The 21011-nt window shown below is 35.0% G+C and overlaps 1 protein-coding gene across 1 annotated transcript; it reads right to left on the reverse strand.

Annotated features, from left to right (window-relative positions):
* Positions 1–1184: 1184 nt before the first annotated feature.
* Positions 1185–19122, reverse strand: LOC146540596 (uncharacterized). The gene is made up of 6 exons (XM_085199333.1): positions 18852–19122; positions 4010–4166; positions 3623–3740; positions 2971–3105; positions 2226–2439; positions 1185–1677 (listed from the first exon to the last, which is right to left on the reverse strand). The coding sequence occupies exons 1-6, from the start codon at positions 19012–19014 to the stop codon at positions 1523–1525; spliced, it is 942 nt and encodes a 313-aa protein (XP_085055459.1). The 5' UTR covers positions 19015–19122; the 3' UTR covers positions 1185–1522.
* Between the last annotated feature and the right edge of the window lie 1889 nt (positions 19123–21011).

Consider the following 21011-nt stretch of genomic DNA (forward strand, 5'->3'; position numbering starts at 1 on the left):
TATAATGAATGTAGCGGGACATGAACCTGCGCCGTCTTAAACCCGTCCAAAGTGTTCTGACCACTGAGCCGTACGTTCTTACAAAGCTGCAAGCAAGTCGTATATGCTTGGTAGAGTGGCCCAAGTGTGCGCGTTTTCCAAGAGTACTCAAATCTTTGATATTTGCAAAGATTTATAGTGAATTCCATTAACTTCAGTTATGTTTTGAGTGTAAACAGAATAGGATGCTATCATAGAAATTTCTTAAAATAAATTTAATTTTTAAAATTAATTTTGGGGCAAAAGAATAGATTTTCAATATTTTGGTGTTTTACTAAACAAATGTAGCTTAGGCATATAAGCACATTTGTTTAATTTCTAATACCTAAAACTGGTGAATTTTGAACTAAATTATTTTGCAAGAGTGCGTGCAGCAAGAGTGCGCGTGCGTACTCTCCTATGAAAAAACAGCCAAGAAACTCTTCTACAAAACATAAAAAAAAACACCTAGAAAGCCAAAAACTCTACCAAACAATAAAAAAAAATGTGGATATGTCCTAGTAATCCAAATTGTAGATGTAAGGAGGACTATAAAAAGCCTATTGTTGACGTCGCGCTGGTAAGATTTACGATATTTAAATAAATGTTTTAGTTACTCGAGTGGGGATCGAACCCACAACCAGTTGGTTTTCTGTCACTGAGAGCCCCTGCGCCACGACTGGCCTCTAATAGCAAATCTTTCAAACTTAATTCAACTGATGTCAATATTAGGTATGTATATTACTATAACATTATATAAGGAGATTGTGGAAATATCTAGCCTATACATAAATCCTAACCCAAGCTGACATTTGAACCCAGTCTCTCTTTCCTGCACCTCTTTTTCACATTTTATGGAATATTCATCATCATCATCATCATCAACAGCCATCTTTTGTCCACTGTTGAACATAGGCCTTCTCCAATTCTCGCCACCACACTCGATCTTCAGCTTTTCGGACCTATCCGCTACCCGCCAATCTTTTTATGTCGTCGTCGGCCCATCTGGCATGGGGTCGTCTCACCGGTCGTTGCCTTGGAATATTCATCACATAGAAATAATATAACACTAATGTTATGTCCACTATATATAAAAATAATATGCTAAATGTTTTTATTTTAAAGCTATTTTAATTTAAAAAATATTCCCCTTATAAAATAAGATATTTTTCTTAATACAATATTTTGTTTATTTATTATTCATTATTTCATTTTATATTTTCTTTTCATGATTACGTAAACCAATACATGTTGCTAATATGAAAACTTATTTAAACTTATAGCAAATAATTAATTTAAATTACAAAAAAAGAGAAAAAGAGAGAGAGAAATATGCAATGGTGAGAATTACGGAAGCATTAGTAATACAAATAATCTTATATTTAACAAATATCAATATTTAAATTGGGCTTTATACATTATTAGTAAGTTCAATATGAAAAAAAATCACAATTATCACTTAAAAATTGTTCTAAATTACATTTTTTTTCTAAAATTTCTCTATTCAATCGACACTCAATAACCTGAAGGTGCCAGGCATACCAGCGCACTGCTCGCTGAAGGTATCAGTACTTCTAAAGGCCTCGTCGGTGGCTGCCGCATTCATGTCCCTCAGATGATTCAAATTTTCTTCTGATGATAGGATGTCAAGCCATTGATCTGGAAGAATATATAGATTATTTAACATTATTATTATTAATTCCTATCTTTTCTGAGGATGTCAGGTTCAAATGGATCTGGTCTTTTGGCCACCAGCGAAATCATCTCTGCGTAACCGCAGGCTATTGTCAACAACGTTCAAAATCTCTGAGTGTAAACGTGTGTGTGGTTCGCTGTCCGCGTGCACGCAATGCCTCAAGAATTTGGCGGAGAGTGAGGAAGGAGTGCCTCAGGGAAGGGAGTATTCTAACATTAGGTTTCCAGGTTTCATCTGCTTACTCTGCTAGGTGCGAATTACAGCGTGAAGAAAAAAAACAAGCTTTAATAAATGTTTTATACAGATAATCTATTTCTAACTTCACGCATCCTGCTCATAGCAAGGTAGGCAAAAAGAACGAACTGTAAACACATTTCGTCTCATTCATTCCCTCTTGTGAGAATCAAACCCAAAACTCAAATGGTTCATTGATAGTCGCACGTTTGTGGTTCTGCGCCATTGCTTACTGTATATCAAAATGTAAATTGTAAAAAAAATGAAAAAAATAAACCTTGAAGTTCCTGTATAGATTTCTCTTCGCCTTCATAATCTTTAGGTAATACACTTTTGGGGACCACTTTTCGTAGCTCTTCCACACTTTTATGAACGTTAATTCTACCAGCTACTTTAGGACTCAACACTTGTTTCATAATTGTAACCAATGACTCTATTAGTTTAGATGGAGAAATTATGTGTATTGCCTTTATTTTCATTCCATAGCCTTCCTAAGAAAAAAACAATTTCAATTTTTATGATGCCTCTTTATTATCTATGACTATACTAATATTTAGTCTTGCCATAAATATTATTAAGAAATACAAAATTATTTTATTTAATACTATTACACTGTGTTATTTTAAATATATACATCTACTATAAATAAATAACAATTAGGCGTTTTCTGATAAAAAAATTGCCCCTTAAGCTATATTATAGCAAATTTTATTAACAACACCATAATGATTTTAATTTTGGCTTTGTGGTATAACAGAATTATTTCAACGCAAATATAAAATATATATTGAATATAAAAAAAACCAGCTTCACGCCGTATCCCGCACGTGGGAGGGTAGGCAGAGGGAATCTAGTGTTGAGACACTCCGTTTCCCACTTTCCGCCTTCAACGCGAGAACAGCCTCTGTCTACCCTGCTATGTGTGATAATGTCAAGCTAAAAAGTGAACTAAATTGTTCCTGAGATTAATCCGTACAACCAAACAAACAAACAACTTTTAAGCTTATTTTTACAATACTCACTATATAAATGGACATGGCCTGTCTTAACTCCACAGGGTTTATCTTGGAAACGTAGTCCATGAGGTTCACATCCGAGTAATCAATAATTATCATGAAACCGCTAAGGTAGTCGTGGATTTTTAGATATTCAGCTAGCTGTGAAAATAATAATTTATCTGTGATGGCCTTAATATAGCTTCTTCAGCTTCACGCCGTATCCCGCATACAGCAGGGTAGGCAGAGGGAACCTTGTGTTCACACACTCCGTTCCCCAGTTTCTGCCGAATTCTGGAGGCTGTGCGTGCCTTTGCCTCGACACCAGAGCGAAGAAATGGAAATATAAACGTAAATAAATATTTCACTTCCTCGAGTGGGATCGAACCCATAACCGTCGCGTTACAGGCACTTGTGCCGCTGCGCCACGACGGTCTTTGATATAGAAAACAAAAAAAAATATTTCTAAATAAAAATGTGGTATTTTCCAATGAAATACAAAAAAATATGAGAAGAAAGGAATCCGTATAATTATAACACAAATTATTTTCATGTTATTTTCACTGGTAACAAGATAAAGTTCAACGTGGAGAACGGAGTGTTTTAACATTAGGATCCCTTTGACTATCCTTCTATATGGGTAAGTAGAAGTTTCCAAAAATATTTAAGTATAACTCACTATAATGTTTGCTCTATAGAAGCTCATGAATTCTGAGGAGTCGTGCGGAGGGCCTTTGAATTTACAAAGATAAATTCTATAAAAGTCTTCTGTTAGCTTTGGTAACATAACCACTTTCCTAAAAATATTACATAATTTTAATTATAGGTACTTATTTTTTTTTCCAGCTTCACACTGTATCCCGCACACAGCAGGGTAGGCAGAAGGAACCTTGGAAGACATGCCGTTCCCCACTTTCCGCTGAATTCTGCAGGCATTGCGTGAGGAGGCAACACGGAATGCCTCCAGCATTTGACGGAAAGTGGAGAACGGAATATCTTAGCACTAGGCTTCCTCTCGCTACATGCGGGACATAGCGTAAAGCTGAAAAAAAATATATATACTTACGCTACTTCATTCAGTCTTCCAAAATCATTTTTAATATTGTAGTCGCCAAAAAACTGTGGTAGTAGAGTTCTCATGGTGCATATTTTATCAAGTTGACTTTTCGCCTTTTCTATAGAACCTTTGCAAGCAACGATCGCTGTTTCAAGATAAAAAGAACCTGAAAATGAAAAAAGATATGTAAAAATACATTCGTTTACTACCTAGTAATACTAGACTAGTTTATTTTTAACACTAGTCTTGTACTAAATCTAGACTATTATTCTGGTCGTAGTGATACAGAAGCACTATGTCCAAACAACCATTCACATTGCCTCGAGCGGAGTGTTTTGACACTAGTCTTCGTACAAAATGGGGGTATTTAGTGAAACTATGTTTAGCTTATTTTATAACTAAACTATGAATAGTCCTGGAGGAAAATAGCAACAAAAAAAACAAGTAGGTATATCGATTAGGACCGATATTATTAATTGGGACAATACATTTATATACATGTACACAACTCACGTATGTTTGTATTATTTGCTTATAACGAAGATATATTTTCATATAACGAAGGCTGACAAAAGGAACTAAGGCACTCTGCTCTCCGCGTACCTTGCAACAAGACCGAGGAAACAAATTTATTTTTGGAATATGTGGAAATCGGATCCACAATACTAAGTAAGACACCGGCACCGTGCTGCTGCTCTACGGGAACCTCATTTGTATAATTTGCAAAGTACACACTATGGAATTTGCTATTGTATTATATTGTTTACTAGTTATTAATGATATCTCATAACTTAAAAACACACCAAAATGTAAAAATTCCATACATATTGAAATTTTTTTACAACCTCAGGCACGCACACTTCATTCACTCCTATCTCTTATTTTCCAACAGATATTAGAAATTCGAAATATCGAAAATGCAAGCTTCAACTGAAATTGAAAAGAAACCATAGCTACGCTGCAAAAATTGATGAATTTCACGAATTTTCCCATAAAAATTCCTTAACCACTCTAAAATTTTGTGAAAAATTTAACCTCCTGTATAACAACAGCTCTAGTTTAATGTGGAACCTGCTTAACCCACACATACCAAAATAATTCCAACAACGTATAAAGACTAAGCGGGTATGTAACCGCATGGGTATGGGGTATGAGGTATGGGTATGGGGTATGGGGTATGGGGTATGGGGTATGGGGTATGGGGTATGGTGTATGGGGTATGGGTAAACAGTACCTTCAATGAAAAATCTAATATCACTCAAGTCGGGCGAAACTCAACAATTGCGCTTCATGAATTTTAACGAGACATTTTCTTTGCGACGCCCAAAGTGATCTGGGTTCTTAATCTCGCACCTGAGGAGGTCGGGGGCTCTCGGGCTTGGGGCTCGGGGCATAGACGATTATAGTTAGAAAAGCAATTTTGTGCATTGAATATTTTAAAGTATAACATTCTCTTTGGAAAATAACTAAATTGTGTACAGTGGCTTAGAATAAGCGGAATATTATATATTTTTAAAAGCTTTTATTTAACTTGCAATGTATGTATGTGGGTTCGGGTGAAATCTTAGAGCTCAATTTTGAAGTAGATATCGTCAACCGATTGAGCTGAAATTTTGTATACACGTTTACTTTGGATGACAATGCACGATAAAATATGTGACGTCATTCTAAATCTAAAATGGCGGACCATGCAAGATGGCGGAATTGTTATTTTTAATGTACTTCTACAATATGGGTATCAAATGAAAGGGCTCGTTGAGAACAACTCGAAAAATAATGTGATGTCATTCTAAATCCCATAAGAAGGAAATCGAAGATAGCCGAGTATCTATTTGGTCTACTTCTACAATATAGATATTAAATCAAATGGGTCGTTGACCGTAACTCTAAAAATAATGTGACGTTATACTAAATCCAATATGGCGGAACATCTAAGATGGCGGAATAGTTATTATTTATGCACTTCGGCAATATGGGTATCAAATGAAAGATCTTGCCGAGAACAATTAGAAAAATAATTTGTCATCACTTGAAATCCAATAGAATCGACACGATTCAAGTTTTTTGTGCTTTCATATAATGAAAGGTATGTTCGTACGATTGAGCTGAAATTTTGTATACACGTTTGGTTTGGATGACAATGCACGATAAGGTTTGTGACTTCATTCTAAATACAATATGGCGGACCATCCAGGATGGCGGAATAGTTATATTTCATGAACTTTTATAATATGGGTATGAAATGAAAGGGCTTGTTGAGAGTAACTGGAAAAATAGTGTAACGTCATTCTAAATCCAATATGGCGAACCATCCAAAGTAACAGAATAGTTATTTTTGATGCACTTGTACATTACGGGTATCAAATGAAAGGGCTTCTTAAGAGCAACTTGAAAAATGATGTGACGTCATTCTAAATCTAATAAGGCGGACCATCCAAGATGGCGGAATAGTTAATTTAAGTCTACTTCTACAATATGGATATCAAATGAAAGGGCTCATTGAGAGCAACTCGAAAAATAATCGAACGTCATTCTAAATCCAATTTGGCGGACCATCCAAAATAGCAGAATAGTTAATTTTAGTCTACTTCTACAATATGGATATCTATTGAAAGGGCTCGTTGAGAGTAACTCGAAAAATGTGACGTTTTTCTAAATCCAATATGGCGGAACATCTAAGATGGCGGAATAGTTATTATTTATGCACATCTGCAATACGGGTATCAAATGAAAGGGCTTGCCAAGAATAATTAGAAAAATAATATGACATCTAGTGTGAGAAACCTTTTTCCTCCTGGCATTAATCCCGGCTATTGCCAGGGTCTGCCTTCCTACTCAACCTACTCCACTTTGCGCGGTCTTTTGCGTCCTCGGTGGTTAGACCATTGGCTCTCATATCCGGCATCACGACATCCAACCAGCGCTTCCTTGGGCGTCCAGGAGGTCTCACTCCAGGAACTGATATAGCAAGGCACTTGCATCCGACATAGTTCTTAGACTGGCGCGTAACGTGGCCAGACCATCTCTGGCGGCGCTCTTGGAGCTTATCCGCTACGTCACGGACCCCAAGACTACCTCGGACGAATGTGTTGCGTATGTGGTCAGACCGCGTTACGCCGCACATCCACCTCAGCATCTTTTTCCCTGACGTGAAGCTCCTGAGTGTGCCGAGATAGTGCTGGCCAACATTCGCAGCCGTATAAAAGAACCGGTCGTATGATGCTCTTGTATATCAGCCCCTTGAGCTTGGGCGGTTTTCTTCGGTCGCAGACTACACCAGTGACCTCCCGCCATTTGGCCCAGGCAGCACTTATCCGGCCATGGACATCGTGATCGCCTCCAGACTCGTGCATAACGGATCCAAGGTACCTGAACTTTTCTGACTTAACGGCTGGCTCAGGACCTATAAAGATCGTGCTCGAGTCTGGGTTCCCGCAGGCCATGTACTCGGTCTTCGACACATTTAGTTTAAGACCGCCGTTCTCAAGCGTACCCTTCCAGAGGTTCACTTTACGCTCCAGTGTCAGTCGGTTCTCGTCAATGAGTGCTATTTCGTCGGCATACATCATCAGCCATGGAGGCTGCACTACATTGAATAAGAACGGACTAAGAGTCGAGCCCTGGTGAACCCCCACTGTAATCGGGAAGGGTCTAGTGTCGCCAACAGCATTCCTAACCATAGAAGAGGAATCGTGGTACATGTCTCTGGTGTGAGAAACCTAGCCAGTGGTAACTAAAAAGTAAAAAATAAATTATAAGCAAAAAATCATTTTTAGAAAAAGCTTTTATTTAAACGCTTTAAAAAGGAGAAAATAAAATTTGTCTTTTAAATTTTAACTATCAACTCATAACCTCATTGTACACAATTTATATGATCATAAAAGCTTGTCGCGTTAATCAAAATTTAATTAAATTGAAACTTAGCAGATTTTACATAATTAAATTAGTACTAGTTAATTTACACAAGTAAATCGCGCGACAAGCTTTTATGATCATATAAAATGTGTACAATGAGGTTATGAGTTGATAGTTAAAATTTAAAAGACAAATTTTATTTTCTCCTTTTTAAAGCGTTTAAATAAAAGCTTTTTCTAAAAATGATTTTTTGCTTATAATTTATTTTAATTTTCACTATATCGGACTATTTTTGTGGGTTTTCTTATATTTTGTTTTTAAATTGTTATTTTATAGTTACTTAGAAACTATTAAATTAGAAATCTTAATCGTCAAATATTCCATTGTTTATTTTAGTATGTCTATCATAATATTGCTCCTAAATTTTTTTAATAGCAAACAAACTAAAAATAATATTGCTATGAAAAATTATATAAAAATCGAATGTTATTAATCCTAGCACAAGAGTGTGTGTAATGTAATTGTGGGTTCCTTCTCCACTAGAGGAAATAAAATATTTCATTACATTTTCATTTCTTCGCTCTGTTGTCAAGGCGAAGAGCGGCGTTAAGTTCCATAGAGATATTAACTATAATTAAAACGTATAAATAACGGCTGAACCCTCTCATAAAAGATCGTTGCTTATAGTATATAATGTATATTAAAACCTTAATAAATTTACAATCTAAATAATTCTTATCTAAGTAATTCAATTTAAAATAAATCCACCAAAAATCTGTTTCAACTATAAAAATAAACATTCTTGATATGATTACTTAATTAAACTTCTATTTAAAAAAAAAGTGGAAAAATTCCACTCATAAAAAACAAAACTACATATTATATAATATGTAAATACATTCTGGTTAAATTCCATAAGTAATTTCAACATATTTTTATGTAGAAATTGTTAATAGACACAAAATGCACTGACAATGACTAAACATAATTGTGGGTTCGATTCTCAATCGGAGGATTGAATTATTTTCATTCTGTCGGTCTGCTATAGGACGAAGAGAAGCGAAGAAAATTTTGCGGTGCGTTAGGAACGGAGTGTCTTAACACTACGTCCCTTCTGTCCTATTATATGCAGGATAGAACAAGAAGGCATAAAAAAATGCAATATTCCTTTTAGAAAAGTAAGTAAAAGTAAATAAAAAAATAAACATAAATAAACAACTTTTGATTTAAGATTGGACGTTAATAAGTTCCCTTCAATTATTTTTTTCTTTTCATCATGATGTTTTCCTCGTTCTTGGAACGAACTTTAAAATTACATTTCTGTTAATATTTGTAAATAAAGATTTATTTTATAACACTTTTACTTCTAAAATCGTTTGTAATTTTCTTCTGTGCCTAACATTTATTTTTATTTTATCATATTATATTTTAGCTTTACGACGAATTTCTCATGTAGTTAACACAATAATTCAGTTGACCGTCTAAGTACCACACTCACTAATTGCGGGTTTGATTCTCACTCGGGTAAATGAAATATTTTCACTATAATTCTTTTTCCTGCTTCTGTTTTTTTGTGCTTTCTGTCAGCTTCACACTGTATCCTGCTTCCACTGTATAAAAGGGGAAGTAGGAAAAGCCTAAAGCACTACGCTTCCCACCTTTCCGCCAAATTCAGGAAGCTTTACATGTTGAGTGGAGGAAGTCAACGTCGCGCTTTGCCTCCTCTTTATTCTAATTAGTTAGTTTAAGGTTTTTATTCAAATAATTAATAATTGGATTAAGCTTAATCTATAATGATTAATCTTAAAATAAAGTGATATATTTAAATTTATATTTATATTGAAAATTAATAAAATTTTTCAAAACATTCATCAAATTTATAATAATGATTTTTCAAACGTTTTCTAAAACTATATCTTTTTTTTCTCATAAATATTCCATAACAACCCACTTTTAAAGTGAAAAAAAAACACAAAACTCTAACATAATTCCAATAACAAAATTAATTATTAAACAAAACACAGAGACAAAAAGTCCGCTGTAAAATATTTCAAAGCCAAAATTGAAAATTAAACTTTGGGAACCTTGAAAATAACGTTAACAACCAAAAAGCGAGAGCTCGTTACCATTTACAGATCAATTTATCAACCGTTCGTTCAAATAGATTGCCTATTTGAAGTCTATCTTTTGTTAGTTGATCATTTCAATTCTCTTTACAAAGCAGCCATTGTAAGGGGGGGTATAAAAGGGTTTGAAATAGATACAGGGGTCGTTATGAGAAATAATATACAATTTCGTTAGTTAAAGGTATATTGAGGGTTGCTTTTGCGAATTTTAATTTGTGTGTAGTGATTGTGGGGGGTGGTTAGTTTAGGATTTGATTGTGGTAGGATTGGAAAGTTAATGAAAATTCTTCATTTTGTAGCTGGAAAGGCAAGGAGAACCCCAAGAAGAGCCTAGGGCTACCCATTCCGTTCCCCACTTTACGCCGAATTCTGGAGGGTTAGTCTTGACTCCAGAGCGAATTATCTATACTTCTATACTTAATATAATAAAGCGGAAGAGTTTGTTTGTTTGTTTGTTTGTTTGTTTGTTTGTTTGAACGCTAAGATCTCTGGATCTACTGGATCGATTTACTTTGTTTTTGTTTTGTATGAAAGCTGCATTCTTCAGAAGTGCTATAGGCTATATAATATTACATTACACATATATACTAATAAATTAAAATACTTTCTAATTTGACATGCGATTTATTCTGCCATGTTAATAACAACCGTCGTCGCTACGCGACCGCGTTCCGCGTCACCGCGTCATTTTGATATTCATCCTTATGAAAATAAATATAATAGTCACTTTTAGCATTTCATCTAGATTGAAATTATACTTCTATAGAAATTATATTCTTATATTTCAAGCAGGCCTAGCCGCGTCAGGGTCCGCTATTAATATAATATAGGTAAAGTGGGGATATTTTAGATTATTACCAAAAGTTACAGCAAGGCGTCAAGTTGAAGGTAGGTTTATGAACCCCCTAGCTTGCCCTTTGTTTATTTGCATTATTATACCATAATTCTTCTATGATATTTTTACAATCGTTATTTTGTTTTATCCCGTGTCTATATAGCAGGATAGGGAACAGAGGGAACCTAGTGTTCAGACACTCTACTCTTCATTCCCCGCCGATTTTTTAAGGATTTAAGTTTTTCGCCGATATCATTTTTCCGAATGGCAATTGAATCTTGGAGGGCCTCTAAAAAATTACTAGTATCTGCAGTAAAACTCGAATTAGGGGATCAGACACCTAGTTTCAGAAAATCCAATTCACTGATATCAAACAAATACGCTCTACATGCGTGTCCCATTTTTATGTCACAAAACAAAGCGAAAAAATCGACTCGATCGCCCAAAAACCTATTCTTTTTTTTTCGTTTTTACGACAGAAAATTTACTATGGCACGGACCCTATAAACGGTTTCCCAGTTCGCTCGACGGCCAAAAGCCGAGGTTCGAGTCCCGCAGGGGGTGCCCTCACAGTCGTCGACTTCCTCACAGCCAGCTTAGTGCTTGCATTTCTTCAGGGACAGAGCACTCTTTTCCTTACTCAACTGGTGTCGCTGTAAAAGCCAATAGGGCTAACAGCATTAACCTCATGTTCGAAAAAAAATATATATCTAATGTAAATTTATTTCATAATAATATCATTAGTTTAATGATTCATTCAATATAATGATTGATAAGTATTTATTTACTAAGTCCTTATTAATACAAGTACGAGTATAAGATGAAGGATTCTCATTAAATCCACTGAGTATTATCATTTATCATATTTTATTATTTAATTTGTTTTATTATAATGATGATAAATGAAAATATAATAATTATTAATAATATATTCAGAAAGAATGACTTTGTTAATTGGAAAAATACTCCTTTTAGAATTCACTTCAGAACCTAACCAGTCTTTACCAGTAACCTACCAGTCTTTTAAACTTTAAAATAGGATAGATAATATCTTTTGAGGCCACCATGGTGCAGGAGCTCATAGTCTGCCTGTAAGCTAGACGGTTGTCGGTTCGTTTCTCACTCGAGGGAATGAGTTATTTTCATTCCCTCGCGCTGGTAAGTACGACGAGATGTAGCGGTGAGTTCTGCCACAGAGTTCGCTATGTCTCAAAAATTGGGTAGTGTGTGGAGATAGTGAGAGATGAGATGAGATGAGATGAGAGAGTTTCAACACTAGGTTTTCGATAGTTTCGCTTATCTTGTTATATGCAGAAAGTTAAAAATCACCCTAATACGAGAAATTGAGAGTTAAAAGGCTTCATCTATATATATAAAATCGAAAGGTCACTCACTCATCACGAAATCTCAGAAACTACATGTGCTAGGAATCTGAAATTTTGCATAGGAGTTATTTATAGGACGTAGGAGCTCGCTAAGACGGGAATTTGTAATATTCGACTTTTAAGGGGTTGTTTTTGGGGTCGAAAGTTTGTATGAAAGTTCGTTACTACAAATGCTAGGAGTCTCAAATTTTGCATAGACGTCACTAGGACGTAGTCATGGAGACAGAAATTAATAATAACAGCTCACGCGGGTGTAACCGCGAGCGGGCCGCTAGTCTCTCTATATAATTATTTTATTATTATAGTAGGTCTTCCTCTTGGCATTCATCCCGGCTATTGCCAGAATCTGCTTTCCTACTCCACTTTGCACGGTCTTTTGCGTCCTCGGTGGTTAGACAATTGGCTCTCCTGCATCATCCAAGCGCACTTCCTTGGACGTCCGGGAGGTCTCACTCTCTCGTCTTATTATTATAGTAGGTATAATTGAATTATACAATATAAAATATATTTATGGGAATACAAATTTATATTCTTGGTTTTTTTTTTGTATTAATAACAAAAAAATATTTTTACTTTGTAACAAGAGTCATGTCAAGAGCATGGACCGTAAAATTAAATTTTTAATAACACATTTTTTATGTAACTTATGGTTTTTTTTAAAGATATAACAAAAAACTCTACAGTAGTTTAAAATAGTTTAGCATTAAAATGAATTTAGAATTTGAACACGACGGGTTCTGGGTTTGATTCCCATTCGAGGAAATGAAATATTTAACATTCATTTGTAAATTCATTTTTACATTAGATTATCTATACAAAATTATATTTATTGTTAGTTCATTTCATAGTTTATCTGATCCTCAAATTGATATGGAACCCTCGGTACACGAGTCCGACTCGCGCTTGACCAGTTCTTAATTAATGACCGAATTGACCGAGTTGACCGCGGCCATTTAACATTCTAAAGTTTATAAATCTATGTATAATTTAAACATGAATTCTACTTACAATTAACTGATCTTGTTTGACTTGTTATACAATTTTTTATAAGAATCAAATAGTTAATATGTTTCTTTAAAAACTACCAACGAGTGCCAGAATATTATAAACTAGCGGCACTCCTGCAATTTCGCTCTCTTGAACTATATTGTTATTCATAGATACAGGGTGGAAGTACTCCTAGCTTATGTTATTAATAATAATATTATTATTACAATAGCCTAGTAGCCAGTCCATCCAAATTCCATTCCATAGCCCTAGTTGGATCAAGAACCAGATTTTCACATTTTCCATAGCTCCTTCGCATTAACCGGCGACCATCTTTGGGCAATTACCTGTGGTTACCCAAAGATGGATCCCGGGTGATGCGTCACAGTAAAACATTTGAATATTCTCTAAGGGGCTGATTGGCCCTATATAGGGCCCAGGTTCGGCCACACATGGAGTACTGTTCTCATCTCTGGGCTGGTGCACCCCAGTATCAGCTTGACCCATTTGATCGCATACAACGTAGAGCTGTTCGAATCATTAAGGACCCAGTAAGCTGTGAAAGGCTTGACACTTTGGCTCTGCGCAGAGACGTCTCCTCGCTGTGCGTTCTCATTCGCATTTATCATGGTGAGTGTTCTGAAGAACTGTTTGACCTGTTATCTGCCGCCGAATTTTCTAACCGCACAGCACGTCACAAACTTAAATATCATCCACACCATCTGGATGCGTGGCACTCCACTACTGTGCGGTTTCGTAGGAATTTCCTTCCACGCGCCACCGAATAGTGGAATAGCCTACCCGCGGCAGTGTTTCCAGGTCGGTACGATATGGGTACCTTCAAAAAGAGCGTCTATCTCCACCTCAAAGGCCGGCAACGCACCTGTAGCTCCTCTGGTGCTGCACGGGGTCGTGGGCGGCGGTGATCATCATCAGGTGACCCGAACGCTCGTTTGCCTTGTCCTTTTTCCATAAAAAAAAAATGGGGCCTCTACGTGTTGGACCTGTGTCCCCACGCAAGCCTTTCAAAGGACCGGGTTCTTTTGAACCCGTGAATCTTTAAAGAGAAACATAATAATAATAATGTTATATAGACTTATAAATATCTTGGACTGTCTGAAGCATTGGGTATTGATGAGCGGAGCATAAAGCAATTGGTGAAGGAGCGTTTCTTTAGTCGCCTGAAAAAAGTGCTTGGCAGCCTTTTATCTGGTGGCAACAAGGTGCGTGCTTTCAACGGTTGGGTTATGCCGGCTGGATCAAGAACCAGATACAGAAGGTAGTGTTACTTGAGACGGCACGTATTGTGCGGCGGTTCCTCTCTGTGGAGCCCTAGCCACCGATGGCTTGGACCCTTGTCCTACGAGGGCAGGAGGCAGAAGAGTGGTTTTTTATATTTTTAAAGGTATTTTTTTATAATATTTTTTTATTAAAGTTTTCTCTAATTTAATAAAAGCATATTCGGAATAGTAATGTTATTATTATTATATTATTTATCTAACTTAATTGAGGTCATTGTCCATATGGGCACAGTTTTGAATTCAAAACGACATATTTCCAATAGCACTGTTGTAACTGCAGCTATTAATATTTGTAAACATTATATAGATTTTAGTGATAATAAATTATAATGTAATGTTTTAGTAACTTTATCTAAATAATAATTTCCATACAATATAAGCTTAATATTTTGTACGATAAATTATATATTATGCAGTTGCAACTTTGACCAGGCGTCAAGTTTATAATTTATTGTATACGATTTTACCGTAGAACAGTTCGAAACATATCGAAATTATGACAAATATTCATGATTTCTTTCTTAAGGCCGTTGTAGCGCAGCGGAACAAGGGTGTGACTGTAACACGAGGGTTGTGGATTCGATCCTCACTCGACGAAATTAAAAAAAAATCATTTACGTTTATATTTCCATTTCTTCGCTCTGTTATCGAGGCAAAGCGCGTTGAGTCTGCCCCTTAACTCAGAATTCGGCAGAAAGTGGGGAAGTGTTTTAACACTAGGTTCCCTCTGCCTACACTGCCGTGTGCGGGATACAGCGTGAAGCTGATTTTATTTATTTTTATTTTTTCATGATTTCTTATATACTGTGATATAAAAAGTTGACATGATGCATTAAGAAAAGTCTGACTATAAGAACAACGATAATAATAGGTTCGAGTTCCATTAGGGTACCTAATGAATTATTTTCATTTCATTTTCAGGAAGAAAAGCGTAGAGTTTGTTGATTTTTGCCACTTAGTGCACACATTCTTAAATTGAACGGAGAGTTTGACGGAGTGTCTTAGCACTATGTTCCTCTTGTTCTATGTGGAATACCTCGCGAAGCTAAAAATGACCTTTAATGTCATAGTTTTTTCCAGTACCAAAGTGCATGAGGATTTTGAATGTTTATGTTAATTTAATTTGTACTTTTTTTTCGCTTAGAACACTTGATGGTAATAAATGTATGTATTAATTCAATTCAATTCAAATTCTTTATTAGCATAGCTTTTAGCTTCACACAGTATCCTCCACAGTTAGTCAGAGGTAACCTGGGAACCTAATGTTGAAACATCACTACCATTAAAACATTTACGTTCCCCACTTTCGATTCTGGATATATACGTGCAGGCGGAACACAATGCCGCAATTAAATTTTAATTCAGTAAAAATATTTATTTGGTATAATATATAGAACTACATTTGTAAGGTTGAATGGAAAATAACAAACTCACGTGTTCGTTGTTTATGAGTTTCCTTCCTTATTATATATATTTAAGACAATCTAGATAAAATGGATAACGTTATTATTTATTTGCCTACCTAATACTTATTTTTAACTTCCCATTGTATACCGCATATAGCCGGGTAGGTAGAGGGAACCTAGTGTTGAGACACTCCGTTCCCTACTTTCCGTTGAATTTTGGAGACATTGTGTCTTGATTGGCGGAACTCAATGTCGCGTTTTGCTTCAACACTAGAGCGAAGAGATATTCGATTTCAATTATTTCTTATTATTTATTACAGCAAAATATAATTTTAAAGGCCTTTCTCATAGGAAGTACCGTAGGAAGAGGGAACCTAGTGCTAAGACTCCTGTCGTCTGAATTACGCCCTGTCAGAAGAATTTTCAAGGCCTTACGTGATGACTGGTGTAATTCAACGCCGCGCTTTTGTGGCGCGCGCCCAAGTTGGAATCGAACCCATAACCAGTCACGTTTGCAGTCATACTTAATAGAGAAAGTCTCATGTTAAGATATTTCCATCCCCAAGCACCGCCCAATGTCTGACAAGACAATCAACGGCCTGATAAAGAATATTGAAAACGAATTACGAAAAAAGACCGTGTATACAGTGGAGTAAGATATAATTTTAAAGATCTATTCCACATAAAGTTGAGTAGACAGAGGGAACCTAGTGCTAAGACTTCCCATTACGCCCTGTCAGAAGAATTTTCGAGACCTTATGTGATGAGTGGTGGAGTTCAACGCCGCGCTTTTGCCTTGATGCTAATTCATTCCCAAGTAAGAATCGAACCTACAATCGTCAAATTACTTTTTTAAATAAATAATTTAAATCTGTCATATTGATATATACTAAATTTATTCAGCAAGATTCAAAAGCCATCGCCCTATGTACAAGTTTAAAGTAGATAAATATTAATATTTCTCTCTATTTAATATTTATAGACCTATTGAACAAATACTTAACGATATTTGGTAACGGTATGTAACTGGTTCTACAGAACCAGTTGGTGAAGGAGGTTGAAAGAATATATTTTTTTATTAAATCTTCTTAGTGTTGTCACATAAATAAAAAAAAACGTTATAAAGCATACGCCACTCGACAAGCAATGACTCTAGAATTCGGGGGAAAATGGGGAACGAGGTGTCTTAACAATAGATTCCCTCTGCCTATCCTGCTGTGAGCGGGATATAGCGTGAAGCTGTTTATTTTTTTTGATTTCATACTTAGGTAAGAAAATAGGACTATATAGAGGATTACATATTTAAACCCACGTCTAATATACTAAAATGAATATGAACTAAAACTAAATTATAGAAAGTAATATTTGGTGTAGTATTAAAAATTTTGAAATTATTAATATTTATACACCTATCTATTATTTAAAATGCAAAGAAAAAAAAAAGAAATAAAAACTAAAAAATATAATTATATAACAATTAACATATCATACATAGAAAGAACCTCCTCATTTTAAAAAATAAAATAGTTAAAATAAGTTAGTAAATGAATTAGTAATGATATAGTTATTCATATCTACATATATTATTTAACATATATATGAAGGAGGTCAAAGGAATGTGTATTTATCTAGAACTTTCTGAGGAAGCATTACTTTTTTCGTTACGATTATTAGCATAAGTATGTACAGAAGAGGACAAGTGTGTAAGCGCGTCAGGTTGCTTCTAGAATTCGGAGGAAATTGGGGAACGTAAATGGGAACAGAGTGGCAGAGTTAACACTAGGTGCCCAGATTCCCTCTGCCTATCTTTTAAATTGCGGGATAGTGCGGGAAACTAAAAAAGAGAGCTTTTATCTGCGGCTGACCCTGAACGATCGACACTGAAACCATTAACATAATACGACAATATTATGACATATAATCCTTCTCGATTTATGTACTGTCATCTAATACAAAAAGATTTTTTCATTTAGAATCATTAGTTCCTTAGATGCGCATGTTTAACTAAATAATTAATTTCTATTATATGAGTATAAATACTAGGGAAGAGGTGTCATGAAAGGGACACGTATTGAAAGGGACATTTCAAAATTCAATTCATTCAATTTTTTATTACATAAAAAATTATATCGGATTCAAAATATTGTGTGTTCAAAATATTTGAAACGACTGTCCCTTTCATCCCACCTCTCCCCTACTTAATTTTTTTTTTAATAAATTTATATTTCAGTTAATTTTTTAAATAAAACAATGATAAATAAATTATTTAAAATTAAATCTTAAAACAAGGTGAATGCATACGGAAACTGAAACATGTTTTGTTTTTTTATTTTATCTACTTAATTGCATCTTGTTATAAGTATAGCAAAAACTAGGTTTAAAAACTAGTTTCGTCAATTATTTTTGAAGTTGATAATTGTTGATTAGAAAAATGCAATGTTACTTACATATGTACTTATACATATATTGGTGGTAGCTTTTTGTTTTTATGTACATTCGACGATTCAAAAGTGCTTATAATAAGTTTATATGAATAAACAATATTTTGAATTTAAATTTGAATTTATTATCTAAGCGTTTTAATACTTAGATATACCTATACTTTTAAAATACACAAATATATAGTACCAACTGAAATTCTAGACACATCTATAGGAAAATTATTATATGAGAGTATGAATGTTCCTCAATTGCTTATTTCATTATTAATTAAATACATTCACAATTATATAAAGATGTTAAAAATTATATTTTACTTGTAATAATCTAGATCTTGCAATTACATTTTAGTTGGATAAAAAAGAGTGGTTAAGAAAGAAAAAAACTTATTTAGAAAACATAAAAATATGAACATAGCGGAATTTTAACAAATGGGGAACGGAGTGTCCAAACACTAGGTTCCCTCTGCCTACCCGTTCAAATCCCGCTATGTTTAAAATAAAAAAAGGGTACTTACTAAAATCTTTTTTTTTGAAATGTGATTGTTTCTGCACCCATTCATTGAGTATATTGATGGCATCTTGCATCCTTCCAGGTTTATCCAAATTATACAGCTTCCTCACCTCAACCAACGTATTCGGCCTAAACTCTAATATTTCATTTTTCGGTATAAATTCCATTTTTATAATTTTTTAAATGGAAATTATTAATATATTTATTTATATATTATTCTATATTATATGTTGATATGTATGTAACGTTACGCGACAGCTTCTAGTGATGTACTGAACGAAATTTACATGTACCAGACAATTAATTAAGAATCGTAAAAGCCTTCGGTATCGAGTTCGGTAACTTGATTTTTTAGGAGTCCGCGCGTGTTTTGAGAGACAGATATTTGAGTTATAAATAATTTTAGAATGAGTTTTTATATATATTTTTATTAAATACAAATAAAGTGCCTTATGAGTTGGAAAAGGTTAGTTGATGTGTGTAATTTTTTATCACGTTGTCTATAAATCGCATAGTACAAAAAATTAACATATTAAAAACTTAACTTCAGTGCCAAACGCTATGGTCTCTATATATCTCTTTGGTTTCATCCATTCCGTCCCTCCGGGGGATTCTCATGCTTTCTACGTGACCTTCCTCAAGTATCTGTGATACTGTCTTTTCAAGATCTTGAAGGTTAACCGAGGTTACCCACTGCCACTTTTGCCGCCCACTTTTCCATCATAAATCTTTTTTGCCATTTTTTAATCACTTATTCGTTTGACGTGCCCAAACCAGTTGATCACGTTCTTCTTTATTCTCACTGTGACATCCTCGCTAGTACCTACCACTTCATTGCCAATTCGATTAGCTAAGCTGACTCCGCACATCTTCATCGTCATTTCCATATTATTCTTCTTCTCCAATACCCACGTTTCGCTGCCGTATAACAACGTCGGAACCAAACCTGCATTGTGTATGGCCATGCGCAGCCGTCTCATCAATGCAGCTAAGGCTCCGTTAACCCTGTTATCGGCAGCAATACGCCTTTCCACATCCATCTCATACCTTCCATCTCCATTGAACATATTTTCCAAATATACCACTACATTCAAGGCATTTCATTTCAGCCTCTGCCTCTCTTGCGGAATACAGCTTGAGGCTGAAAAAAATTAAATATATTTTTTTAAATTCTCCATTTAAATCCTTATTATTGAATTATATGAAGAATTTAAAAAAATCGTACTAAGAAGTCGATATACATTATTTGTCTTTTGACGTAAGGATAAAGATAGCAGTTATAGTAGGGGCGGCGAAGAGGGGACTTTGTGGAGTCATTCGAGCGCATCAGATTAAGATACTGGGGATTCCTTGTACTCGGTTACGTACTTCCACCAAATATGAGCTTCCTATGTATAGCCGCGCGTCTAGGATAAAGGATCAGATTAGTAAAAAAAAATTGATCATCGGACATTCTCGAGCGCGTCAGATTAAGGTAGGGTAAGTTAGTTACATGCTAAATCGTGTATATTCCACTAATCTGACAATTTGAGAGTGACGCAAAGGAGGGGGAGGGCTCCAAAGTTGTAAAAAAAAAACGTTATCTGGACATTCTCGAGCGCGACAATTTTTTTTTTTAATTTGGAGGGAATCATTCAAGGATTACGAAAAATATATAATCTGACAAATTCCGCAAGCCGAAGTAATAGAAATTGATCGATAAAGTTTGATGTACCTAAGAATTGCATATATTCCTCTCACGGTATTTCTATTCCTATATCCCTCTTTCTTTTGTTTATTGGTCCCTAACTCTTCAATGAAGATGATAATTTTTAAAAATACTTGAAAAAAATATTTTTTTTTGTAGTTTCTTTTTATAAATACAAGTATTCTATTTCAAACATACATTCTATTAGTTACATTCTATTTCTTGAGCTTTTCTATTGATTACGTTCAATAAATTAAAAAAATTGAGGCCAGTCGTGGCGCAGTGGCACAGAGTGTAACTGTAAAACCGACAGGTTGTGGGTTCAATCTCCATTCCAGGAGATGAAATATTTATTCAAATTTATATTTCCATTTCCTCGCTCTGGTGTCGAGGCAAAACAGCGAGGTTGTGTGCTGCTACTCAACACTCAATGCCTTCAAAATTTGGCAGAAACTGGGGAACAGAGTGTATTAACCT

The sequence above is a fragment of the Heliconius melpomene genome, chromosome 2, assembly GCF_056956725.1.
Source record: "Heliconius melpomene rosina isolate 202511_hmr_F chromosome 2, ASM5695672v1, whole genome shotgun sequence".
Taxonomy (NCBI): domain Eukaryota; kingdom Metazoa; phylum Arthropoda; class Insecta; order Lepidoptera; family Nymphalidae; genus Heliconius; species Heliconius melpomene.

Coding starts and splice junctions, on each gene's coding strand:
- LOC146540596 (XM_085199333.1), bottom strand. CDS start 19,014: ATGGAATTTATACCGAAAAATGAAATATTAGAGTTTAGGCCGAATACG. Junction 4,167..18,851: donor TTTCAAAAAAAAAGATTTTA/GTAAGTACCCTT, acceptor TTTCATTTTCAG/GTTCTTTTTATCTTGAAACA. Junction 2,440..2,970: donor AGGCCATGTCCATTTATATA/GTGAGTATTGTA, acceptor TTTTTTTCTTAG/GAAGGCTATGGAATGAAAAT.